This window comes from Ailuropoda melanoleuca, chromosome 5 (assembly GCF_002007445.2).
Source record: "Ailuropoda melanoleuca isolate Jingjing chromosome 5, ASM200744v2, whole genome shotgun sequence".
Lineage (NCBI taxonomy): Eukaryota > Metazoa > Chordata > Mammalia > Carnivora > Ursidae > Ailuropoda > Ailuropoda melanoleuca.
The window spans coordinates 77,565,457-77,593,426 of record NC_048222.1 but is presented as its reverse complement, the minus strand read 5'-3'; the positions used below and the strand labels follow the sequence as shown (position 1 = coordinate 77,593,426).

At 37.0% G+C, this 27,970-nt stretch overlaps 1 protein-coding gene across 1 annotated transcript; it reads left to right on the top strand.

Moving 5' to 3' along the window:
* Nucleotides 1-1,552: 1,552 nt before the first annotated feature.
* On the top strand, nucleotides 1,553-26,324 carry ATP6V1B2 (ATPase H+ transporting V1 subunit B2). The gene is made up of 14 exons (XM_002929301.4): nucleotides 1,553-1,732; nucleotides 7,994-8,049; nucleotides 13,130-13,228; nucleotides 14,034-14,127; nucleotides 14,257-14,334; nucleotides 14,796-14,935; nucleotides 15,298-15,399; nucleotides 15,977-16,074; nucleotides 16,734-16,857; nucleotides 18,460-18,610; nucleotides 20,338-20,420; nucleotides 21,643-21,747; nucleotides 22,842-22,971; nucleotides 24,881-26,324. Exons 1-14 carry the CDS (start codon nucleotides 1,597-1,599, stop codon nucleotides 25,018-25,020), a joined length of 1,536 nt encoding a protein of 511 aa, XP_002929347.1. The 5' UTR covers nucleotides 1,553-1,596; the 3' UTR covers nucleotides 25,021-26,324.
* Nucleotides 26,325-27,970: the final 1,646 nt, after the last annotated feature.

The following is a 27,970-nucleotide window of genomic DNA, read 5'->3' as shown; positions in this document are numbered from 1 at the left end:
TAGACAGATGATAGAGAGCTGAGTCTGACAGCACCAAATTGTTTTTCTAGATAACATACCAGTCTTGTTTCTTTATGCTCTTGCCAACTTAATTGTCATTCTCACAAAACAAAATGGTGTCTCATATTGTTTTTCCTTTCTTTTCTATAATTATTAAGACATACTAAATGATGCTCAATACCACTCAAAATTAAGGAATACTTCTTGCTTCAGTGCAATGGTTCAAAGAGCTGAGGGCATTTATACCAAAGGGCATGGAAATGAGATTCACTTAGAATAGACTTTAAATAACTAAGTAATGTTCACTTAATTTGTAATGTACCATCCAGACATACAGTTCAAACCCTAAAATGTTCACATATGTGCAAAAGTTTATTGTTCTCTATTAAGCATCCATCTCCCTATCATAGCACAATGGTTTTCTAACAGCCAAATACAATGAATATTTGTAATACATCTATCACTTGCCTTCTCTTCAGTTTTTTGGCATTATACAATAATCTGTCCAAAAGATTTTTCTCTTCCTTTTGCTTCTGGGACATGTGTTCCACGTTTTCCTAATATCATTCCAAATTTGATTGCAGGATACTCTTCATTTGCTCAACCCCTGATCTTAGCATCCCTTAGAGGTGGTCTTTAGTATCTCCCCACAGTACACACATTCTCTGGCTTACCTCTTTTATTTCCATGTTACCTACCTGGTGATAAGTCAGAAATTTTGATCTCAGTTTAGTTTAGCTATCTTCTTGTGAGGCACTGACCTATATAATCCAATAGAAATCTCATTCAGAATATTCCACTGGAAACTTAACACATCCCCAGTTAGCTTTTCTCTTTTCCTCCACCACGACCCGCAAGGTTTTTCACTTTCTTCTCTAATCTCTACCTATAAACAGCACCACAATCAATTCAATCGCTCAGGCCCTAAGCCTGGACTGTCACCTCCCAAAAGCGCCTAGTCATTCTCCTATGAGTTCTATCTCTAAAATAATATTGAAATATGTTACACTTTGTGCTTCACACCGCCCTAAATAGTCCACTATGTGTTTTTTGGATACACAAGTGAATAAATTGGATAGGAAGATAGTAAAGTGCAAGAAGTGATAGCACATAGTTCCCTATATTAATCACTAGAATAAGTTTAATGTTTTTGTTTTGTTTTTCGAAGTGCTTTCTCAGCACTTTCAGAGTTTTCTTCATTCAGTGTCATGAAAATGGACAGCAGTCGACCTTTTCTTGTACGTGCTCTCCTTTCTTCCCCCTCCCTCCCTTCATGCGCATCCTTTTTTCCTCCTTTCTTCTTTTTCTCTCTTAAGTCTTGCCTTTCTCTCTGGGACCCTCTTAACGCTTCTTTTTTGTCCCTGGGCCAGCACCCTCCCTCGCAGCACGCTGGTCAGCTCCTCTCGGCAGTGCGCGGGCTCAACCCCGCCCACGCGGAACCCGAGTCACGAGGCTGCCGGAGGGGAGCTGCGAAGGGGGAGGGGCGAGGCCCGGGCTCCGCATCGCGCGTGGGCGGAGCCGGGAACACCGGCCACCCCTGCTATATCTGCGCCTGCGCGGCGCGGCTGCGGGGCCAGTCGGGACGGAGGAGACAAGATGGCGTTGCGGGCGATGCGGGGGATCGTGAATGGGGCCGCACCCGAGCTACCCGTGCCCACCAGCGGGCCTGTGGTAGGATCTCGGGAGCAAGCGCTGGCAGTTAGCCGGAACTACCTTTCCCAGCCTCGCCTCAGTGAGTATCAGAGAACAAGAAGAATTCTGTCTTGCTCTTTAGCTCAGTCTCTTGCCTCCATTCACCTGCTTAGCCGGGGTGGGGGGGGGTGGGGGGGGGGTGGCATTTTTCCCTCTCTCATCCCACCTACTCTTACTCATTAGTCTGTCCCTAAAAGGAGATTTGAGTGTACGTGATGTTTTCGTAACACAGGTGGGCGGAGGACGAGAACATTGACGAGAACTTTCTCCTGGGGTTGGTGGGCTCCTGGCTGTTGCCCCGCCCTCTTCAACTTCCCTAGAGTGGAGCCCACTCGGGTTCTTGCTTCTTTTCTCTTCAATCTTAATCATTCCCTGACCTCAGTTGGGTATGTACGGGTCGAAGGAATGCCCCTTCCCATCTCCTCCCACCAGTGTAGATCTTCAGGGCTGGTCAGGAGTTCCTGCCGTGGGAGACTACGTAGTGCCATCGCTGACGTGGTCTATCCTTTCGTTGATGGAGGTCAGGCCCGCAGCCAGAGGGGGATGTTCTTTGGAGGGACTGCTCCGCAGGAGGACACCGTGATATCAGAGAAGCTAAAGCTGCGAAGTGCCCTGCAGATCATCTAGTCTAACCCTCTCATTTTACAGTGGGAAGCTGAAGGTTCTGGGAGGGACAGGACTTGCCAGACTTTAAACAATTATTGGCAGAGCAGAAACTAAAATTCCCTTTCTTTTTTTATTTTTGTTTTTTAAGTAGGCTCCACGCCCAGAGTGGAGCCCAACACGAGGCTTGAACTCACGACCCTGAGATCAAGAGTCGCCTGCTCAACAGACTGAGCCAGGAGGCGCCTCTAAAATTCCGTTTAATTCTCGCTGGTCCTTTTTTACCATTGTCTCTTCATTTACTGACGAGTTAAATGTAACACAATTAAGTGCAAAGCTGTCTTGGGGAAGCCAAGCAGCTTTGCCCATATTATATAGTATTATGTGCAAAATATATCATATGCATGTTTAAGTGTTGTGATTATTAAAACAACAAAAAACCTGCCTTAATAAGTGAGGCTTTAAGTAGACTACCCAGTAGTTCCAAAATAAATATCGTTTTTATTACTAAACAGTTGTGTAGCACCATATCTCTTCACAGCTTCCTTTGAAATTGGGGATGAGCCCTGGAAATAGACTCTTTTTAAAACTTGGGAAAGCCGATGTTTCCTCAGGTGGTGAGTCTATGTTTGCCCTGGTTAGTTGCCAGAATGCCTGTTTGTGGGTGGCTCATTGGTTAAAAAGAATTTCAGATGAAGGGTTTCAGTCTAGCCGCCCTCCAGTCTGACTAATCCTATCCTGATCTGTCACTAGGGTCATATGACAGCACTGCAGTGTGAGGAAGAAGGAAAACACAGTTGATTCCATGGTTTGCTGAGATGTGCTCTTTACAGTGGGAATTATATGAATTATCTGAGAATGCCTATTGGAGGTTTATAAAAGCTGAAGTGGATGTTTCCAGGAAATTAACAGATGTTGCATTCTTACATAGATTTTGACCTTAAATTTATACCTAACAATTCACATTCTCTTTTATGAATTGTATTTGCATGCTTTGCTTTTCTTTGGGTAGATAGGTAGATGTTAGTGGTGCTTCTAGGAAAAGATTATAAGGGTGTGATAGTCAGTTTCCATATAATCATTCATTCGATGTCAATTTGAAGAGTATCAACTGAAATAATAAAATGGTTTCTAGAGTATTCCCTGATTGTTAACCCTTAAAGGAGATGAGTATGCTTTTTCAGTATTCTTTGTGTGCTTAGCCAATGGCTAAAGAATTCCAGATGAGATTCCTCCTGACAAAGTTGTTGCAATATAATGCTTAAAACTGAACCTCAGGAATCTTTTTTGTATCCTCAGTGCCTAGCACAGTGCTTGACACATAGAAGGTGTCTTGTTAATTGTTTTATAACTTTCATTTAAACCCCTTGTTCTAATAGTTTAATAGATTTTTAATGTGGCTGGAATCAGAGTAGGGAGTTGGGGCACTTGGTTGAGTTGCTTTTCTGTATCTGGGTTATTCTAAAAAAAATGATACCGTACTTAGACTTACAGCTAATTACATTCGAATGTCATCCTTTGCTTATATTGCCACATTCTTGATTCTAGCCCCACAGTTTTAATTTCTTCTGAATAAATACTGATTAACCTCTTAATTTTTCTAAAGATTGATTATACTGTCTTAGGTGGCATGTTACTATAGTTATTTAATATGTACTTTTGAATGAAGGAATGGGACTGATAATGGCAGTACCACTCTACAAATTGGATCCTGTTTTAAAACAACTTCACGATGTTGGGTCTGTTAACAATAAATGGAAAATGAGATATGGAGCCTTAAAGTAATCTTGAGCACTTTAGTTGAATTTCTAAATTCACAAGGAAAGAAAACTTAATTGTTGTTTAAAGTTGAAGCAAAGGTCAGTAATACATATTGAACTTTTAGACACTGAACATTTTGAATTAGATAATCTCCATTGTTCTTGAGACCTTAGATCAGAACTAACCTTAAGTTTCTTATTTCATAAAGCAGAGGTAGCCTCAATGAAAAGTCAGGTAAAGGAATCATAGGCCTACTTTTTCTAGAACCTCTCCCTCATTGCCCACCTGTTAGGGTGTGGGTCTCTACTATTCTTGCACAATAGAAGATGATTGCTGGGGTTTTTGTTTTGCTAATAAGGTGGAGGCTAGAGCACTGGATCTCTTATTGTGCAATTACTGTCTTAATTTTCTCTTTGAAAATTTCACAATCATTAAGTGGCGTTACTAGTGTTGAACAATCTCATATCCTGCAGGAGGAAGAGGATGTCATCTGACAAAACATGCGCTTCTTAAAACTTTTGTAGATTTTGGTTTTGAAATATTACTTCATAAATATTCATTGCCTGCTTGATACTTCAGAATCAAAGATGTAACATTTTGGTTGTAAAATGTGTTCACCATATAACGTAAACATGTGTCAGTGTTTTAGGAAGTCCTGGATATCCCCTGTGGACCTAACTTCTTATTTATTTGGAAATTTTCATGAGAAGAGTGTTCATTATTTTGGTAAATAGAAATATTTGCATAACTTGTGAATGGGTTTTGACTTTTTAGAAGAGCCCCTTAATGTCTTTGGCTGCCTTACTCGAAACTGTTCTCTTCTGCTTTGGGCTGTTAATGATAATGGTGAGGAAGGCTGGATAAATAATGTTTAGAGTTAAATAGTGTTTGATATCATTTTCTATGCTTGTATTTTTTAAAATAATTTTATTATCATAGAAAAGAGCTGTAGTTGCTATATAAACTGTCTTCTAGTATCTGTTTATAATCCAGATGTTAGGAACTGTGTCATCTATATTTTTTGGTTAGGTTGGAGACTAAGTTCAGAAATATTATATGGTCATAGAATACCAACCTTAGAATTGGGGGGGGAGCCAAACAAACAAAAAACCAGTTCTAAGTCTGATTCTCCCCTTTAGTAACAAATTTCTCAGAGCCTTAGTTTCTTTAAGTGTAGAGTGAGTATATCAGCCTTGCCTAACTCCAGGCATTTTGTGAACCTGAAATGAGGTAACCTGTCTGAAGACATTCTATGGAAGTGTGAAGAAACTTTCCAAATGTAGAGTTTGGTGATATTTTTATTTGGGTTTGGGTTATAACATTTATTAATTCAGTTTTTATATGTCAGTTTAATTTAAATCAAGCGTGTTGCTTAAGTTCTGATTTGTATCTGAAGTAGTCTCCTTGCATTTATTGTGTTTTTCAGTGAGGGGGAACTGCTGAAGTAAGCATCTCCATTAGATTCTCCCTTTTCTGCTTAAAAACTCTTCCAGTGGCTATACTCCCATTTGAGAAAGATTGTTTAGCAGTAGTGACAAAATGTAGACGCAAGGGAAATACTGTCGGTGCATTAAATAGTAAAAATAGCTTACTTTTTCATAACTAAAGTTGCAGACATGTGAAATTATTTTGAGTAGCATAGCTACGTAAGCCTTACAAATAATTACAAGAGTGCACCAGACCACAAAAAACGAGTTCAGTTTTGGAATTTGAGCTACAGTACAGAGTTAAAAGAACAAGTGACTTTGGAGCCAGACTATATAAATTCAGATCCTTGGGCAAGTTACTTGATTTCTGAGTGTCATTTTTCTCTTCTAAAACTTGGAATATTAGTTAACTCATAGATTTGTTATGGAGATTGAGTGAGAATTTCTGACAAGAACTTATTAAATGTATGTTGGTGGTGTTGGTATTAATCAGTTAATTTGAATGGTTATTTATAGGCTTGTTAAAGCCTATGTACATTGTTGCAAATTTAGAGACTGCTTTTGATGAAGTAGAATCTTAATAGAAGTCAGCTTGATTCACTGTTTCCAGCAAAAACAATGACTAGTGTTTCTTTTTCTTGGTCATGCTTTTGCTTGTGACTGGCAACACTTCGTAATTTTAGATGAGCTTGAATTTAAACATGAGATTCTGAAGCAACTTTATTGTAGAGGTTAAAGTTAAAGGAGGTGAAAATCATGCTGGAAAAAGTAGAATTTTCAGAACCTGAAGGATTTTGTTGATTGCATTTTATTCAGAACAGTTGCTTCTAAATCTTAAAACTAGATCCTCTCCCCAACCCCAACAGCCCACACCCTACTACTGTCCCTGTTTTAAGTGAAGGTTTTGAGATGTTGTTTCTATATTTTTAAAAACTGGGTTCTAAGAAAACATGTTTTAAATGTAGCTCCCTCTGCATTTCCACGTAGCAATTTTAGAAAGTTATTGAAAAATTAAATGTTCGAACACACTAAAAATCAGAACAAATTTTTTAGGGGTAAGAATTATTTTTTAAGAGTATTAGTTTATTTTCATACAGTGGGAGGATTTTCATAAAAGTGAGTGTGGCAGCTGAGATTTTTCTGTAGAGGGAACAATTATTAATTTTTTTTATATTATCAACCATTCAAGTTATTTAACTTTTTAAATTTGTGACTTGCCTTTTATTATCTAAGGTTAACAAAATCATTTGGGAGCCTCCGTTGAGATAATTACGGTTGCAGATATACAGGCAAATATTTGGTATCAGGTTTAAATGTCCTATGAGTATGAATGACAAGTAAGTGCCCCTGATAGTGCTTTTTTGCTCGCAGCATTTGTACCGGGACACTTGCTTCTTGGCTGAAGAAATTGTTTTTAAGTTCTTAAGTCCCTTGAGTGGACAGACTAGATATATTAAATGGTTTCCTCATTCTTGGGAGTCTACATTTGTGCCAGAAATATCTGTCCCAAGACCTCACAAGAAATCAAGCAAGTGAAAAATTCTCAATTAGTTGACAGTTTCTCACAACGTATTCAGTGCCTTGTAGTAAGTTTTCTTTATTTTTTTTCAGTTGTTGTGATTATGAAATTTAGTTAATTCTGACATTGTTAGAATTACTGTCTCCTGAGCATTCTGTTTTATACCTAATTACCAATACATTTGACATGTTTGTAGGTGTGGTAGGCTTGCAGGATAGCTACCTCCTTTCTAAAATGAAGGATTTGAGTAGTGCCTTATGGACTGGTAGTTTATTCCTAGAGAATAATTTCCAGTAGAAAATGGAAGCCTCTAAACTGATGGTAATATTTGACTTTTTTTTTTTTTTAAGGCTCTTATTTGACCTCTGGCCTTTCATTCCATTGCCCACTCCCCTCTTCCTAAAGCTCTTTTCCCTATAGTTTTTATGACATCATTTAATCATGGCTTTTTACCTCACTGATGAAATTTTCTCAGATTTCCTTTGCGAGTTTTGTCACTTGTGTTTAAAGATGAGGCTTTCCTTTCCCTTATCTACTTTGCTAAGTGCCACCTCTTTAAAGCATTTCCTTTTCTCTTCTAGGTAAGAACTACTGCTAGGTTTTTCCCCTGCTCCCACAAACCCTCTGTACACATCTGTTACAGTCCTTAACTCTTCCCCTTTCTCCATATAAAACTGGGAACTCTTGAAAGAACTCTGGCCCTCTGAGCCTTGTTTTTGTATCCTGGGTCCTTAAAGTGACTTACAGTAAGAATGCAAAATGTTAAAAAAAAAATAATGATGCAAAATGTTTTTGGTTGGATGAAGGTGGATTATGAAAAGTTGTACAGGCACAGGTTTATTTTATAAATTCAGTTAAATTTTGTGACTGTTTGAGTGCTTCATAGTATGATAGGTGCCATAGAGAGAGGACCTTTTTGGTAATACTGCAGAGATAATTATAGGTTGTTGTCCTGTTCGACTAAAGCTGATTCTTCTATGTTTCTTTCTAGCGTACAAGACAGTATCAGGAGTCAATGGTCCACTAGTGATCTTAGATCATGTTAAGGTAATACCACTGGGATCATCATTTAACCATTTATGTAAAAACGTGGCATTGAGTCCTGTTCAGTACACTTTACATTTTATGTTATGATTTTTCACCCACTCTTTGGTCTGAATGTCAGTGCTATATAGGAGACGAGTTTTAAATCGAAAGTCAAAAGACTGGATTCCAGTAGTGGATCTACTATGGATTCTGTTAGAATACCTCGTCTGCAAAATTAAAAAAGAAAAAAAATTTTTTTTTTTTTTTGGGTGAATCCTACCTCGTAGGCTTACTGAGGGAAAACAATAAGATATGAGCGTATTTTATAACCTATAGGTTATCGTATAAGCTATACGATCTTATGGTATCTTATGGCTCTTATCATAGATTGCCATGTGTTATAACTATTTGTTAATAGTATTTGTCTTTTTTTTCTTTTTTGTCTTTTTCACTCAAAGACCTAAGGTAAAGTTACTTTTATTTTTGAGGGCCTGACCCTGGTATTCAGGTAACAAACAAGAACAGATTATCTCAACAGTGATTAAAACCCTAAAGCAAAGAACAATTTTTACTCAGTTTGTTGTAAGGATCTTTAGTTATATATTGGTTTTTTAGCCACACCTACACATAAGAATTATAAACACATTCCTGTTATCATAGAAAAAGTGATATAGAATATAGACCGTAATTGAATACCCTAGGGAAAGCCTCCTACCTGAGCTCTCTGATCAAAATATCTTCAGAGAAAGTAATTTATATAGTATGCTCTCTAGAACAGTAATTATATACTGGTTGGTGTTGGGGTGGTTTAGGGGCAAGGCACACAATTATTTGTTGAGAAAAGTAATGATGGAAATATGAAATATGTTTGGCATGTGACTCCTCTGGAAGCAGAAAATAAAAAACATTTCATGAAAGAGCAAAATGGATTGTCTCTTCAGTTTTATCACTTAGATTATATTTTTATGCATGACAAGGTACCTATACAAATTAACCTCAGGATTAAACATTTACCTCCAGGCCACAGTCTCATACTAATCTACATTTTGATTCACAGTCTCAGTATAGTGCACTCAGTTTGTACAAGGTTTAGGCAGGTGCCCATTCATGTTTTGTGAAAGAGTGGAATCTACGCTTCTATTTTTGAGGAAAAGATAGGACGCTTTCTTTTTTTTTTCTTATACTTTTTCTTTTTCTATAGTCTTTATTAGATAACATTTTTGGCTCATTTTAAAAACATGAAACTTTTTCGTTAGTAAATATGTTATTGAAAACAAAAATATTTGCATGTCTTTTTTTTTAATAAAGATTTTATTTATTTATTTGAGAGAGAAGAGGGAGAGAGAGCGTGAGCAATGGGAGGGGCAGAGGGTGAGGGACAAACAGAGCCCAACACAGGGCTCAATTCCAGGACCCTGAGATCATGATCTGAGCTGAAGTCAACATTTAACCGACTGAGCCACCCAGGTGCCCCCAAAATATTCATGTTTCAATTAAGGTAAGCACTGAACTCAGAACAGAGGATACGATGGTGAACAGTGGGTCCTCCCCCAGTGCAGCATCAGGGAGTAGAGAAGAAAATATAATGCAGATAAACACATACCTAATTAGTAAGTGTTATGAAGGCTAAGTGTGGGGTGCTTTGAGGGCCAGTAAGGAGAGGGACTTGAGAAAACATCTTTGAGGAAGTAACTAAGTGTGTTCAAAAAGTTTCATTGAATGTTTGCCTGGAGTAGAGCTGCAGCTGAGGAAAAAACTGGTAAATAAATTATATGTAGTTGTAGGAATGGTATTATAACACCAGATTTAGTGTGGCTTTTTAACTTAAAGGAACAGGAACAGATAAACTGTTAGAGTAGAAAGTGGAGACTGTTACTCAATTCATGTTATGAAATTGGCAGTTTGTTTTTTTTTAAGATTTTATTTATTTGTCAGAGAATGAGAGTGAGCACAAGCAGGGAAAGTGGCAGGCAGAGGGAGAAGCAGACTCCCCGCTGAGCAAGGAGTCTGATGCGGGACTCTGATCCCAGGACCCCGGGATCATGACCTGAGCCGAAGGCAGGCGCTTAACTGAGCCACCCAGGCATTCCTGGAATTGGCATATTTTTAATTTCTAAACCAGACAAAGGGTAGTACTAGAAAAGAAGAAAGACAGTTATACTCACTTATAAGTCCAGATTCCAAAATTCTTAATAAAAGTACACTCATGTATTGGAGATTAGCAAAAATAATTATGAAAAAAAATCAATAGAATTATGATGAAGTAGAATTTATCCCAGTATTACAAAGATGATTTGATGTTAGGAAATATGTCAATAACTTAGCTTAATTCAGCTCATATATGGATTAAACTAGAAAGAGCTTATGGCCTTCTTGATAAATAAAGAAATAGTAATTGATAAAGTTACTCATTTCTTTTTTTTTTTTTTTAAAGATTTTGTTTGTTTGACGGAGAGAGAGCCAGCAAGAGAGGGAACACAAGCAGGGGGAGTGGGAGAGGAAGAAGCAGGCTCCCAGTGGACGAGCCTGATGTGGCGCTTGATCCCAGAATGCCAGGATCACGCCCTGAGCCGAAGGCAGAAGCTTAACGACTGAGCCACCCAGGCGCCCCAAAGTTACTCATTTCTTAAAAAGAAAAGAAAAGGAAAAAGAAAAGAAAAGTAAGGTCTCTTGGAAATAGAGTAGAACAAACTTTTAACCTCTTAAAAGATATCCACTATAACTTATAAAAAATGGCATAGTTAAGAGACTCTGGTAACATTCTCATTTAAATCAGAAACAAGATGAGGATGCCTGGTTGTTACCACCACCACGCATCTTTGTACTTAGAACCTAATCAGTGCTGTGGGAAAAAAATAAGGGTATAAAGGGAGAAGGCACGGCTGTCATCATTTCTTGGTGATACAATTAACTAAAACCAAGTCCTTCAGTGGGCAAACTATTAGAAACGATGTAACACAGAGTTGCTGGATACAAGATCAGTCTGCAGAAATCAGGAGTGTTGTATATGCCAGAATTTATTATTTACAGAAAACCATAAAATTTTGTTGAAAGACATAAAGGAAGATTTAAAATAAATGGAGATTCCATGTTTGTGAATAAAAAGACTCTGGTGAATGTATTGATTCCACCCAGGCAACAGAATCAGTTAGAGATGGAGTAATTAAGATTAAAGATTTGGTGCAGGTGTAAGCAATTATATCAGTGGAGCAAAATTAAGCACCCTGAAACCAATTCTTGTCATGCTGGATATTTGACTTGGTAAATGATAAAAGCAGCATTAAAACTCAATAGAGGGCATGTTGTGCTGGTTAGTAAATATTATTGGGGTAGTTGGCTTTCTATATGAAAAAGAATGAAAATGAGAAAAATAAAATTGCATACCACAAACAAAGCCAATTGGATTAAAGGTCTAAACCTGAAGAACCTATTAGAAGACAAAATCGGAAACCATTTGTATGAATTTAAAGTAGAGGGTTTTCCTGGGGCGCCTGGGTGGCACAGCGGTTAAGCGTCTGCCTTCGGCTCAGGGCATGATCCCGGCGTTGTGGGATCGAGCCCCACGTCAGGCTCCTCTGCTATGAGCCTGCTTCTTCCTCTCCCACTCCTCCTGCTTGTGTTCCCTCTCTCGCTGGCTGTCTCTATCTCTGTCAAATAAATAAATAAAATCTTTAAAAAAAAAAAATTAGAGGGTTTTCCTAAACAAGATAAAAAAGGCACAAAACATGAAGGCAAGTCATTTTATTACTTAAGTTTTGAAACATCTGTATGAAAAGATACCATAAGCAAAATTAAAAGGCAAGATAGAGTGGAAGTGCATATTTACAAAAGGGTTAATATCCAGAATTTATAAAGCGCCTACACATTAAAGAAAAAGCAGATCCATTTTAAAAGTGAAGAAGAGATATAAGCCAGTCATAGATAATAAAGTCTGAATTGTCAGTGAACATGAAAAGTTGTTTAGTATTAGGAAAATATAAGTTTGAAAGGATGCTAATTTTTATCAAAATGGCAAAAATTCAGTAATGTAATATTGGCATAGCTGTAGGGAAAAGATGGTTTTGTATACTGCTAGGGAGATTGTAAATTAATACAATTCCTTTGAAGAGTAATTTGAACATTTACAGACTGGGCACATCCTGTGTGTAGCCCACCACTTGGTAACCAGCTACCTTAGGGAAAACACACTTGGCCTGAGGAGCTGCGTGCAAGAGTGCTCTTGTAGCATGTTTGTCATAGTGTACATTTGGAACAGCTCTGAACTCCATTGATAGAGAACTACGGAGTAAAATGTGTCATTTCATTTTAACTACATTTGTTTTATTTTAACATTAATTCTAAGATGTCCATTTATTCACATGTTACCATCTCCATAATCAAGAGATCAGTGGTGCACCATACTTTGAGTGATATTTTCCTTCACATTACTCAGAGTAGTGAAGTTCTTTTCAATAGATTATTTTGATAAAATGAGGTAAACATTACCATAACAGATCTAAAACAAAGTCAAGTGAAGAAAATGAAAAGTTGCAGGATGATATATTTAGTATGTTGCCATTTATGTAAATGAAACACTAAAATCTATTTTTGGAAACCTGCATTTTAAAATACTAAAAGTGAAAGAGGAATATATACTTGGTTAAGAGAACTTGGGGGGGTGCATTTATCTTATTATAATAGTGATTACTGTATTTTTAATTGGCATTTTATCCCCTTCCCCACAAAGCATACAGGTGAGTACACACACAGCCCAGAAGCATACATCAGTTCTGAGTAGTGGGAATGTGGTTATTGTAAGTTTTGTGCCTTTCTTTAGTCTCAGTTTAAAACCTATACACAGGAGAAAAAATTAATTGCCGTTTTATGGATTTAAGACCTTTCTCTGTACCTTATACTGTGTTTACCAAATTATATGCACCAGTGTAAGTGTTTTAAGAACGTAAACTACCTGAGGATGTTACAACCTCTCAGTATATACCTGTATGGTTTGGGGAAGTGGGGAGATTTACATGCATACATGCTATGATAGAGATAGAGCATATAGAGTGATTTGGGGAGCTTTTAAATATTGGCTATTGATCCTGTATTTTTTCTGGTATAGTTTCCCAGATATGCTGAGATTGTCCACTTGACATTACCAGATGGCACGAAGAGAAGTGGGCAAGTTCTAGAAGTTAGTGGTTCCAAAGCAGTGGTGCAGGTAAGCGTCACTTTCAAAACCTAGCCAGTTGCACAAAAACATAAGGAACACCTCTTGTCTTTTCCAGAGATCATTGAGTAAGCCTGTCTTTAGAGATTGATTACTGGTTGCAGGGAGAAAAAATTTTTTCTTGTGTCTTGCCAAATGCTAGCCTCCTATATCCATTCTAGCCCAGTTAGCTCCACTGACACTGGTAATTGGCTTTTTTTTTTTTTTTAAAGCAGATGATCACATGGAAGAAGAGAGATAAAAGGCAGAATTTATAACTTATAGAATGAAACCAAAACAAGATACGAGTCTGTTTCTTTAAATTGTCTCTTGTAATACCTGGTTTTTAATGTTACCAATTATGGGAAATGCCAGTTTTCTCAAATAACGTGTTCCCCTAAAAAGTAATCTAGAGCAGGTGTCAGCAAGATTTCTGTAAAGGGCTAGGTAGTAAATTTTTTAGGCCTTATGGGCCATCTAAGGTCTCTGGTGCATATTCTTCTTCTTCCTTTCTTTTCCTTTTTTTCTTTTTCTTTTTTTTTTAACCCTTTATTTATTTTTTATTTATTTATTTTTAAACCCTTTAAAAATGTAAAAAACATTCTTAGCTTGATGGAGTTGGACTAGAGTCACGATCCTTGGTCTAGAGGTTGGCAGTTTGGTTCATCACCATGGACAATTCTTTGTTAGTTATATTGAAAATAGTATGCGTTTATGTATTCTACTTTATATGGGCTGTTGAACAGACAGAAATAATACTTAAGTACTTATGATCTAAATTCCTTTTGCCCTTCTGAATCCTTCTCTTTCTCACTAGGTATTTGAAGGGACATCAGGTATAGATGCCAAGAAAACGTCCTGTGAGTTTACTGGGGATATTCTCCGAACACCAGTGTCCGAGGATATGCTTGGTAAATGGATGTTATGCATTCTGAGCAGAGATCTGTTTTCATTTAAACATATTTCCATGGAGTCTTTCTTTAAAATTACGACTGTTTGAGTCCTGGTCCACTCTGTACTGTCTTATTATTGTTTCACAGGTCGGGTCTTCAATGGATCAGGAAAACCCATTGACAGAGGTCCTGTTGTATTGGCTGAAGACTTCCTTGACATTATGGGTAGGGTGATAAATGGGTTTCTGTGTTTTGAAGAAAATAGCTTCTGTTTTGTTTCTTTGTCAAATAGTGATTTTTGTGATACTTTAAGTAGATAACCAATGCGGTCCATATTAATTGCTTTTATTATTTAATAAATTTATGTTTTCTAGAGATCCTCTTAAAATTTTATGTAAAATATTTTAAGATATTATAAAATATCACTGTGGTATATCTGAAGTGTAAATAGCTTTGAAATATAAATGGCTTCTAAATTAGGATTTTTCTCTTATTTTCTATAGTTTTATTTCATTTTAGGAACTTGTTCTCCTACCATATATTTTGTGAGCCTACAAAAGACTAATGGGAAAGTTTCTTAAACAGTTTCATATTTTAAAAAATAACTGATTTTCTAAGAGAAGAAAGAACGGCTTATATGTTATAGTCTTAATGTCTTAAAATTTTCTCTTTTGGAAATGCATTAGGCCAGCCAATCAATCCTCAGTGTCGAATCTATCCGGAGGAGATGATTCAAACTGGCATTTCGGCCATAGATGGCATGAACAGTATTGCTCGGGGGCAGAAAATTCCAATCTTCTCTGCTGCTGGCTTACCACACAATGAGGTGAGAGCTAGGATCTGTTTGGTGTGAAATTTAACAAGGGAGAATTTCTAAATGCTTCAGTGTTAATAAGAAGCCAAATAGAAGGTTTTCAACAATACTTACTTGTACCCAATACCCATTTCAACAATACTCAGTGTTATTGTTAATATAATCTGACTACATTGAATTTTTTCCATGCTGGATATTCATCTTCCTGCTTACTCTTACAAATCTTTACAAAAAGTACAAAGTAGCTTTTTTGGGTAAAGTCCTTTAGAACATCATTTCATTTATATAATTGCAGTTCCAAAAAGTTTAGGATAAAACTTGTTGTAGAAGTGTTATTTTAAATTTCAACTCAGTTCTTTTGTACTTCTCATCAGATTGCAGCTCAAATCTGTCGCCAAGCTGGTCTGGTAAAGAAATCCAAAGATGTAGTGGACTATAGTGAGGAAAATTTTGCAATTGTATTTGCTGCTATGGGTGTAAGTATAATTTTTTTCTGGTTTTTTTTTTTTTTAAGATTTTATTTATTTATTTATTTATTTATTTTTTAAGATTTTATTTATTTATTCGACAGAGATAGAGACAGCCAGCGAGAGGGTACACGAGCAGGGGGAGTGGGAGAGGAAGAAGCAGGCTCATAGCAGAGGAGCCTGATGTGGGGCTCGATCCCATAACGCTGAGCCGAAGGCAGACGCTTAACCGCTGTGCCACCCAGGCGCCCCAATTTTTTTCTGTTTTGGTATGACATAAAAGATTGTTTATTTTATTAGAACAATGTAGAAAACAACACATACGTCATTGGATTTATCTCTAGGCAGAGAAGTTGCAACTTGGCATTTTAGGTAAACTCAGGATTAAAATTTAACATTTGACTGCAAAATTTAAGAATAATTTTCTTTATGCCCAAAACAAGCTGTTTACTCTGTTGGCTTTTGTGAAATTTTGTGGGTACTTGAAACTTCAAAAGAAGGAACAGTGTAGATCCATAGATTAGCCTCCATCAGAAATACTGAGAATTTTTCTTCTCCCAGCACTGATAAAGTCATTGCTATTTAGGTAAACATGGAAACTGCCCGGTTCTTCAAATCTGACTTTGAGGAAAATGGCTCAATGGACAATGTCTGCCTCTTTTTGAACTTGGCTAATGACCCAACGTAAGTAAATAGAGCTATTTCTTTCTGTCCACTCAGGCTTCAGATAGAAAATGTTACCTAAAACAAGGGAAGTAAAATGTTACAGTGAAAACAACATGAGGCTAGGAATGGGAAAGTTGTGTTTAATTAAATTCAGCTCTACTTCTTGCTGGTTATTTGGCTTTGGGCAAATCACATAGGGTCTGAAGTTCAGTTTTCTCTTTGAGAAAATATAACAAATAATGCTTGTCTCATGCTGTTGTTGTGCATTTTAAATGAGGTAATACATATAAATGACCTAGTACCCAGACCATACTCAGTAAATGATCTTTTACTCTTACCTGAGAAATCTAGCCACTCCCGTTTCTTCCCTCCCTCCCTCTCTGTTTCTCACTCAATTTTGAGAGAAATATAGTTCTGAGAAGTTGTGGGCCCATTTCTAACATAATCTAACTTTATAGCATTAAGTAGTTCTTATTATGAAGGTACATAATGCTTACTTAACTTCTAAAGTAATAATTGCTTTTTTGCTTATTAAAGTAAACTTATTTATTTACTTAAAACAAATAACTTTCCTCAATTTATTTAAAACTTTTGAAGGGAGTCTATAATTTCCAGAATTGTTGTTTTGTCTTTGGCCTTTTTATTGGAGTAACAAATGACTTAATGTTCCATTTCAGTATTGAGCGAATTATCACTCCTCGCTTGGCTCTAACTACAGCTGAATTTCTGGCCTATCAATGTGAGAAACATGTATTGGTTATCCTAACAGATATGAGTTCTTATGCTGAAGCACTTCGAGAGGTAACTTTTTTCTCAAAATGGGTTACTTTTCAGAGTTATTGTGTCTCTGTACAAGTTTTTGTTTTTCTTTAATCATGTTTTTTAAGCTTCATCACTCATATATTAGTAGAGTACCTTAATTAATCAAAAAGAAAAACGCAACTTTTTTTTCTGTCAACCTAGTTGAAATGATTATAGGATGAGATTTAAATAATTAGCCTAGTTATCATACTGTCACATATGCATTTGAGACTTGATTCTAAAAGGCAGCAAATGATGTGAGCTCTTTATTCAGTTACTCTCCCAGGATGTTCTTTGTCCAGATTGTCAATTTTTAACCTTTAGAATTTCATTTTTAATAATGTTAGTATTTAAATATATGAAGAGCATACTCTGACAGCACCCTTTTTAGAAACTTTTCCTTCAGAAAACTTGGTGTTTATTTAGGAACAGTGTTAAGGTCCTAGCAGTTACCACCCAGAAGTTCGGAGTGTTCATTCTAATACAAGTTACTGAAATTTTGAGTAAGTTACTCTTTTAAACATGTAAAAAGGGGAAAAAATGACTTCTGAAGAGACATACTATATAAATTTCTAGCTTCTTAAAAGTCCCTAAGATCCATCACCATATCTCACTCTGCTGCAGTGCTTTTTCAGTGAAGAACTTTTTTTCCATCCATCACAGACCAGTAATTTTCTGAAATACAATTAAAATGAGTTATTAGAAAAGTGCATATTTTAAAGAAGATACACAACTTACAAGCCTGGGATTTTTCTTTTTTCACTAGAGTCAACAGACATAAAATTAATCTGTCACATTGCTGTTGGAGTTTTTAAATGCTTATCGTACTTTCGGTGTTATCTCATTGCACATTAACAAAAGCTGGTCTGCAGACCACACTTTGAATAATGCTGCTACAGCATACTCTTTTGGAGGTGCCAAAGTAGCACCTAAAAGTTGGGCTTAATAATGCTCTAGTGTTCTTGGTGGTCATAGATTAATATTACAGCTATATTTTAATGTGCATATTTCCAAGAGATAGACTATAACTATTCTTACTTTGTACAATGAATGGACTCCTGGCACTGTCATCTTGGGAAATTATTTAACTGACCTTTGATCCCAACCGTAAATTGGGGTTGACAGCATTACCTTCCTCATAGGATTGTTGTGAGGATTAAATAAAATATGTAAACGTCATCAAATGGTTCCTGGGATGTATTTCCTTCCCTTTTGACCTTTTTAACATTAACTTACATAAAGATGGCAAAATCCATGGCATGAAATAGATCTAGTGAACTAAGAATGTTCTTAGTTTTAAAAATAACTTCCTTTGATTTATAAAATTGCAAGCAGATTTTTTTTTTCTAGCGAGCTAATTGAAGATTTGCATTATGGTGATATGATTGTAGCAAAAACTTTTGGTCGCCAGTTGTCAACATTTTTGTTGCAGAATAATCTGAACTTGTGTTGCTAGATTTTTAAATCATCTTCCAGAGATACTATTTAAAAGTAAAAGATGATACTTCCAACTTTGTAATTGGGTATGTTCAAACAAACGTATTCTAAGCTTTGCTTTTCATATTCTGGCATGTGACATCCTCCTCCTTGACTTGCTGTCAGGTTTCAGCAGCCAGGGAAGAGGTTCCTGGTCGACGAGGTTTCCCAGGTTACATGTATACAGATTTAGCCACAATATATGAACGTGCTGGTCGAGTGGAAGGTAGAAATGGCTCCATTACTCAAATCCCTATTCTCACCATGCCTAATGATGGTAAGTTTTTGGTCTTTGGATTATAGCAGATGTAATCATATAAGGACTTGATTCTGAGAACATTTCCCTTTTTGAGTTGAAATTCTTTTTTTTTTTCCCCTCCAAGTTTTTACTTAAATTCCAGCTGATTAACATACAGTGTAATATTAGTTTCAGGTGTAGAATTTAGTGATTCATCACTTACATACAATACCTGGTGCTCATCACAAGTGCATTCCGATCCTTATCAACTATTTCACCCATCCCCCACCCACCTCCCTTCCAGCAGCCCTCAGTTTCTTCTCTGTAGTTAAGAGTCTGTTTCTTGGTTTGCCTTTCTCCCCCTATGTCATTTGTTTTGGAGTTGAAGTTCTTTTGAGGGTTTATCCTTTAAGAGTTTACCTTAACTAGGTGATTTGTATCTAAATGAAAATTTTCATTTGTAAACTGCCCATAATAATCATCCTTTTGTAGAAGAAGAAAAACAATTTTTTTTTGTAATTAGAATTTTCAGTTTTCATTTATTAGGTTACTACTGAGTGTCTGCTATTTGTGGGACACTGATCTAGATATAAAGAAATTCTTTTTTTTTTAAATTCATTCTCTAATGTAAGTTACTCAGTCTTTTGGATTGAGTTGGATATTTTTTATGTACATCCACCAATAAGTTGAGGTAGCTTAAGTACCAAATGAAGAACGCAAATAGTAAATGCCATAAGATTTTGAGGGCAGAGTGATCACCAGAGGCTGCTTAAAAATGACTGTTTTACTTTGCATATGAAAGCACGTAGTGCGGTACCTGTTTGAGTGTGTACTGGGGGTGAGCCAGGTCAGCTGTCCCCTTCTGTTACTGCTTTTTGGTCCTAATCTCTGCTTACAAAGTACTTCTACAGGGTATTTTCAGAAACAGTAATGACTCACTATAATGGAGCAGTAGCTTTCAGTGCTTTATAAATATTTGCTCCTCACAGCAGCTTTGAGGTAAATGCTCTATTCTGAGGCACAGGGAGTAAAGTAATCTATTGAGGTTAAGAAGTGATAGTTTTAGAACCCGGGCAGTCCGAATTCATAATTCACACTGTACTGTCTCTGACATGAAAATGATTTGTTCAAAGAGAGTACCTATAAACTTTATGTAATTCAACCAACTTAGAAATGTCTTGCTTTGTAGAACTTTCTTGGTGCTGCCTGCGTAGTGGTGGTGTGCTTATCATTACTATATTTTCCATATTGAAATGGTGTGTATCCATCTGAATACCTTATGAACTAAGAATGTTCTCTCAGTATATGTAAAATTGGCAAACCTCTTCCAGGGAACTTCATGTTTAAAATGGAGTTTTATTTATTTTGGGGAAAATAACTAGGAAAAACAGTTCTTTTTCTGAGTGCAGCTTATTTACCTTATGTGCCAATGCATGTCTAACTGTGCTGCAACTCAGTAAATAAGACCATCCAGTATGATAATCGCCAGCTGCATTGGGCTATTTAAATTCTAAAGTTCATTAAAATTAGATAAAATTTGAAATAAAGTTTTTCACTTACAGTAGCCACATTTCAAGCACTCGATTTCAAGCCACATTTGGCTGTTGGCTACCATATTGGACAGCACAGATACAGAACTTTTCTGTCATCACAGAAAATTAAAGAGCACTGTTTTATATAATGCTATAGGTAAGGCGCACTAACTTCTGTGATTTGTTTATATGATATGGACACTTTAACTAATGTCAGATCTCTTCCTCTGGTAGATATCACTCACCCCATCCCTGACTTGACTGGATATATTACAGAGGGGCAGATCTACGTGGACAGACAGCTGCACAATAGACAGGTATTGGACATTTAAGCAATGCTTTAAAACTTACAGGTCTACTCTTCAGTTACTCTTTAGTGATTAGTGACTTTGACTTTGCTCTTAGGAATTATTTTATTAGAAAATATCAACTTGTTTTTCATTTGGTTATATGATGTCATCTCTGTACACCAAGATCCTGTTGTGCGTAAGAGTGCCAGGATTAAGATTGAAGTTTCCACATTTTTTTATTGTGCCTTAAAGTGGAGTCATTGGTCTCAGAGAATTTTGGGGGGTATTCTATTCCATAATAATCTCTACTAATCTTATTATTAATACAAAAATATATTTTTCTATTCTTTTACTGACGTATAATTGACATTACATTATATTAGCTTTATGTGTACAAAGTAATGATTTATACTGATATATATTGCAAAATGATTGCCGTAAGTCCAGTTAACATCCATCAATACATATAATTACAAAATACTTTTCCCTTGTGATGAGAACTTTTAAGTTCACTCACCTAGTCACTTTCAAATATGCAGTACAGTATTATATTATAGTCACCATGCTCTGGATTACATCTTTATGACTTAATTCATTTTGTAACTGGAAGTTTGTACATTTTGACCCCCTTCACCCATTTTGCCCATCCCTGTCTCAGGCAGATACCAGGCTACTCTATCCATAAGCTCATAGGTTTTTGGTTTTTTAGGTTCCACATAGAAGTGAGATTATAATAGTATTTATCTTTTTCTGTCTGACTTACATCACTTAGCATAATTCCCTCAAGGCCCGTCCATGTCGTTAAATGACAAGATACCATTTTTTTTTAAATGACTGGAATAATCAAAAAAAGATTGATGGTTCCATAACAGATGCTGGCTTCTAATATCAACTTTCAGGTGAAATTACGTACTGTTAATCTTTTTATTTGGTATGTGATTATATGAGTCAGAGCTTAGAGACTATTTAGATTTGATACTATAGGCAAATGTTGAAAATCTAGTTTTTCAGCATCACCTTGTGCTGTTTTTTGTAGAGTTCACTTTCTGAGTTTGATTCTTAAGAGAAATACTGTGCCATAAAGTCTCACTTCATTTTCTAACTAGGAGAAGATATTATAACTCCTTTAGGAAATAAATAGAAGTTTAATGTAATTTAAGGGAGAGTGAGTTTCAAAATGCTTCTTTATTACTGGTAAATCTTGAATTTTGTACTTAAATAATATTTTTTCCCTCATGTTCTATGCAAGATTTACCCGCCTATTAATGTGCTGCCCTCGTTATCACGGTTAATGAAGTCTGCTATTGGAGAAGGTATGACCAGAAAGGATCACGCCGATGTATCGAACCAGCTGGTATGTATATCCTCTTAAGGATGGTGTTTAAAGAAATGAACACCTTTCTTAGTCCATTCTTTCTGCTGTTACACCTCTTGTCTTTCTCCCATATCACTGTACTTATCCCCCATCCAAGTAGAATTTTAGTATAGCTTACATATGGAAGATACAATCATTCATTGGAACCAGACAGTCTTCTCTTTTTATAAGGATAGATGCTGATAACCAAGATTAAAAATCATATGCTTGAAACCCACATCTAATGCTATACAAGATAGTTTCTAAATTAAAAACAAACAAGCCAGCCATAAGGCCATTTTAGGTTTTTATTAGTAACCGTAATAATTACAGAATATTCCTGAAAAGATACTCTAATTTCTTACTTAAGAAATTAAGCAATCATCAGAACACTAAGGGGTACAGCTTTATATATTCTATGAAATCCTTGGTTTTTTGTAGCTGTTTTTTTGTTTTGTTTTGTTCTTAGGTTTTATTTATTTGACAGGGAGAGCCAGAGAGCACGAGCAGCAGGAAGGGCCAGAGGGAGGGGGGAAGCAGGTTCCCCGCTGAGCAGGGAGCCCGATGAGGGGCTCGATTCCAGGACCCTGGGATCATGACCTGAGCTGAAGGCAGGCGCTTAACCGACTGAGCCACCCAGGTGCCCCATAATCCTTGGTTTCTGTAGTTGTATGAGATTGTACACCAAGCACAAATAAGAATACCTTTGACCTTAAAGTAAAAATGGTAAACCTACTCATACCACAGATATTTTTCTTGAACTTCGAGATGGATTTCTCTGTGGTATGAGTTCTGACTTTGACTTGCTCTATAAAATGTAAGCTCATTGATGTATTAAGGAAGTGTATTTTTTGGAGCGTTAGTGTCTGTGGACTGCATGCCTGAAGACTCTTTCTCAATAAGACTACTTTATAATAAAATCTTTCTGATACTTACATATTAACTTCATGTGAATTGTATTTGTAAATAGTATGAAATTTCTTCTGTGGTCTCTTATGAAGATAGCTACAGAGATACTCAATTTATAGCCCAGATCACTTTTAACACTTATAAAATCTTATCTGTATTCATATAAATATTTTTTTTCTCTTCAGTATGCATGTTATGCCATTGGTAAGGATGTACAAGCCATGAAAGCTGTTGTTGGAGAAGAAGCCCTAACCTCAGATGATCTTCTTTACTTGGAATTTCTGCAGAAGTTTGAGAGGAACTTCATTGCTCAGGGTAAGATGAGTATTTTCTTACAAACATAAACAAGCTCATACATAGTTTTGAAGACATCTTTCCCGTTTTGAGAGAATTTGCATTGATCTCTACATGATTCTCCTTCTGATTAGAGAAGAGGTTCTTCCAAGTTCCTTTCATGTCTTTTGCACTTAGCCCTCTGGCATCTTCCTCTCTGCCTTCAAGTCCATTATCCATTTAGCTCCATCTGAATTTTTCCCTTCCTTACACTTGGTCTTCTGCTCTGCTGCCTCCATTGCTGGTTCTCCTTCCTCCTCACCTCTCTGCAATGATCTCCTCATGTTTTGGGAGTTTGGGGCTTTTGTGATTCACTGATTTTCATCTCCTTTTCTGATTTTGTGTCTTTGTGCTCCTTCATTGTTTATGTTATCAAAGGCCTAGCTCCCTGTTCTTTTTGTGCTTCCCCCTTCCTCCCCCAGCTTTGACTTTTTTCCTCTGCTGTTGATTAAATTGCTATGTGTGATCCTTATCCTCTTTCTGAAGCTCTAATCCCACATTGCTAACTAGGAGGATACCTTTGGTTTATGCTGCCATCTCAGGCTCAGCATGGTCAGAACCCAAAGTTTTTTTTTTTTTTTTTAAGCTGACTACCTGCCTAGCAGTTCCCTTTTCAGTTTGTCTAACTCTTGCATGAGTATTGCCAAGCTCAGTAATTGGGTATTATTCATAACTTTATAAATTTATTCTCCAGTAAACAAATATGTACTAATTTCTGTTCTTATTTAAAATATCCTATTCTGGTTTCATTTCTATTGTAGTACCTTAGTTCACTGTTTCTCAAATTTTAATATGCTTTTGAATCAACTGGAGATCTTGGTAAATTGCAGATTCTGTAGGACTGGATGGGGCCAGAGATTCTGTATCTGCACAAGTTCTTGGATGATGTGGAAAGCTACTGATTTCTGACCATCTCTGAGTCTTAAGGCCTAATCCAAACTCTTGTCCCATCATCCTGGTCATTAGTGCCAGCTTTTTCATTACTTTTCCTGACTCCCTATATCCCTCTGATAGTTGCCAGAATAAATTTATTACTAATTTTGATTGTCCCTCTAGTAAAAAGGCTGTAATGGTTTTCATTACATAGCACATGTACAATTTTCAAACTGTTTTGATTGGTCCCTTCCTTGCCACTACTTCTGACCTCAGGGGTACTAAACACGGATGTGTTAACTTTGGAATAATGCATCATGCACACTACACTCTCCTGTTTATTTGTTGCATTTCTTTTCAACATTAAACCCCCCAAAATATGTGTAATTTTTTTTTTTTACTGCAGAACCATAATATCTTAAAGAAATAAAAAATGAAATTCTCTGGTAGAGATAAGAACCAAGAACTCCAGCCACTCTGATTCCTTAGTTAAGAAATGGAATTTATTTGCAGGATAAGAATGACTCTACTACTAAAAATAATTAATAACAACTTCGAAAACAGCTGACCTATTCAAGGTGTTCAGTTGACATTTAAGGTTTTCTAAGTGTCTGTACTACCCTCCCTCACATTCATCCTCTGTTCCTGGAAAAACTGCCTTTCTCAATAATCCATAGACAAAACACTGGGTCTAGTTTGCATTGCTCCAGGTATTTAGATCCTACCCAGTTGTCCACAGAGTTGTCCCACACGCACTAGATTGCCCACTGCCTCTAGTCTGCAGGCCTCTAGCTTTTCTCTGATTCCTAATGGTACTTACTCTCTGTACCCTCACTTAACACATTTGGTTGCATCCAGTGTTAGGAGACCTAACTGCTTTGTCACTTTCTTTTTTTTTTTTTTTTTTTTTTTTTTGGTAATAGTTGATGCTCACAGTTGTCATATAGTGGAATAAATAATAACACTGATAAGTTAGAAGTAGTGTGCCTTTATTCATTCAATTTCAATTTTTTCTAAGGTCCTTATGAAAACCGCACTGTTTATGAGACTTTGGACATTGGCTGGCAGCTGCTCCGAATCTTCCCCAAAGAAATGTTGAAGAGGATCCCTCAGAGCACCCTGAGTGAATTTTACCCTCGAGACTCTGCGAAGCATTAGCTGCTACTTCATCGCTGGCTCGATACACTTTTGAAATACTGGTTCTGTTTTCTTTATTCCTTTTGCACTCCCCTGTTCCCCCGTCCTTGCGTTGGAGTTTACCTTGTTTCCCTGTAATTAAAAACAAAAAATAGGTAACATATTGTGCCAGTGTTGCAATGTTTTAAACTTCTGACAGACTTTAAAATATCCCCTGTTCAGAAAACCTGGATTGTCAGTGCTGTTTTTAAAGTAGCTGCAGGGATGGAGGTGAAGTTTTCCTACAGATGTGTGTATTTGTACATAGTGGTGTAGTTAGTTGCCTAATAATGTCTTCATTATATGGGTCTCCTTGACCTTACCTCTCAGCCCCCTCAAGAGTATCACTGTCAGAAGTTATAATGCTTTGATCTCCAATTTAGAGCCAGGATCAGGTCTAAAAGAAGCCTCCTTTCTGAAGAGCCGAGGGCCTCTTCCCTGAGCATTTGTTTTTGGATTGTTGCTGTGCCTGTAGGTCTGTGCTGCTGCTCTAAGCAGATGGTTTTTACTGTCCACCTGCTCTTTCCTATTTAATGACTAGAAAAGGAGTTTCCTTTTTCTCTTTAGTCCTTATGACTCGGGACTCCTGTGTCTTACTGTTCTCCCTCCCTCTGAGTAACACAGAATCCTGCAGCTTTTGCACAGCTGGCATTGATCTGATACTAGTGAGATGCCTTGTCTTAATGATCCTTACTGGGTTTCCCTGCAGAGGAATCATAATTAAAATAACTAATAGAACTGTTGCTTGGAAAGAGTTGCAGACAGTAAAAGAAGAAAGAAAAACCCATGTCCAGTCTACATTCTGACATGCTAACAGTGGCTTAAGTTTCTCAAGTGTTTGCCAGATGCTGAGGGCAAGGTGGGGAGGAGGAAGCTCTTCTGTGTGTGGATATTTTAAACTCTGTTAGAGAGCAGCCTTTGGAAGATCCCCTATTTGATCCTGTTTTCTGACCCATCTCTGCCTTTTCGGGGTAATCTTGTGGCACAAGTGATAGCATTTTAAAGCTCTCGCCTTTTAATTGTCGCTCCTTCTTGCTGTGAGTCCTGAGCTGTCTTCTATGCACTTCTGCCATGTCTACTGTTTGGTCTCTTTGTGTTCTTTGTTACTTGGTGCAATGGCAACTTCTCTGTGCATTCCATCTTTCCAGTTGTGTAAAGTTCTTCACTTTTTTCTCTGAGGCTATAGCGGGTGGGGGGAGTCAGCATGATTATATTTTAATGTAGAAAATGTGACATCTGGATATAAAATGAAAATAAATGTTAAATTAAATGGAAGTTACCTAAAATGACTGTGTATCTTCTAATCAGAAAAGCAGTACCAACAAGTGGCTATATAATATATAATAATGCATGTCTTTGATTTACAAGTTTTGAACATCATAACCACTGTTGTGAACCAGCCCCCCCGTGTTATAGGGACATGGCCCAATTTTTATATCCTCTGTCTTCAGGCTACCCTTTCTACCCTTTCAGGCACTTTCCACAGTAATAGATCTTCCAACACACTGTATTTTGATCCAAGCTTGAGAGTTACTTCAGGTGTTGCATGGCGTTCTTTGTTCCAAACCAATCCGCAGTGAATGATAGAGGATGATAAATAGAAAAGGAAATACATACTGAAACAAGCCCAAACTTGCCTCAAGTAAAATCTTAAATAGATGTCCAGAATATAAAGAAAACATGCTGGTTAAGGACCAGGGTGTGGCAGCGTAGAGACCTTCCATTTCTCTCAATTCAAGGCAACTTTTAGGAGATGAAGAGGAAGAGGCTCAATCAGGGAAGAACTAGGTAGACCTGTGTTCTAGTTCTGGTTCTGCCAGTAACTGTAGGACCCTGTTTAGTCTTTCAACCAATTTGAGTCTGTTTGCCTAGGTTCCTTTTAAGGTTATTAGAAGTACCAGAGATTTTGTGTTCTAGACAGTGTCTAGTACTAGTACTAGTACTCTTTTTCTAACTAGACAGCTCCTGATCCGTGGTAGGCACTCATAGCAGGCTACTTTTATTAATAAACTTTTATTATATGCCTTTTTGTACCAGCAATAAGACCTAATTAAAGGACCAGTTAAAGTGAGGTTTTAACATGGACTCTTTCTGTGATTGCATCATTTAAAAAAGGAAATATTTCAGTCAGCTTAAAAATACCTGGGAAGAGAAAAATTATCTTCAAAGGTCAGGCTAACTAAATGACTCAGTAAACATTTATTGCTTACAATTGACTGTCACTTCAGTTTGTGAGATTTCATGGAAGTGAAAGAATGTTTTCAGACTAATGTAATAAATACCTCACTGAGCTGTTTTATTTTCAGATGTCTGAGGTCAGCAAAGCATTGTTTGCTCTTAAGATTTTCTCATTGTTAACCCTACTGAGGGAAAGTTAGCTTAATCTATAAACAACAGAAAATGGTTCTCCAGAATAAACTATGCCATTTGTAGACTACAAGAAAAACTTGGCAAGGCAATTCTGGAGGGAAAATGATTTTTCGGGAAAAACTTAAGTACAAGGAAACGGGTCTTAAAAATGAAAGTTACGTGCCTTACTCAGCTACCAACTGTAGTTTTCTTCTAAACCCTTTTATCAAGTTGGGTGAACACCTGCCTAGTGCTTAAGTGAACTGTGTGGTGTCCTTAGCTGCCCCCTCCTCTATATAAAGTCCTGCAGTGGCAACAGTGAGCAGATGATTTGATGTTGAGAAACAGTGAGAAATCTCTTTCAGTGACTCACCAGTCCCAGAGCTTTGTGTTCTCAGCAAGAGTGGCAAAACCTGCCTGGAAAACTTAAGTGTTTTCAGATACCGGGGCAATTTGTCTCTGATCAGTCTGCCACAGTTCCTGTGGAAGGGAAGAAAAGACTCTCTGCCCGTGGCTGTATCTGAGGCTGAAGACACAAATGAACGACACCTCCAGCTCTCTGGTTCACTTTGTTAGAAGCCTG

Bases quoted from the DNA above. Each gene is read 5' to 3' on its own strand.
- ATP6V1B2 (XM_002929301.4), top strand. From the start codon at position 1,597: ATGGCGTTGCGGGCGATGCGGGGGATCGTGAATGGGGCCGCACCCGAG. The intron at 15,400-15,976 runs GTAAGTATAATT...ATTGCTATTTAG, and splicing joins TTGTATTTGCTGCTATGGGT to GTAAACATGGAAACTGCCCG. The intron at 16,075-16,733 runs GTAAGTAAATAG...GTTCCATTTCAG, and splicing joins AACTTGGCTAATGACCCAAC to TATTGAGCGAATTATCACTC.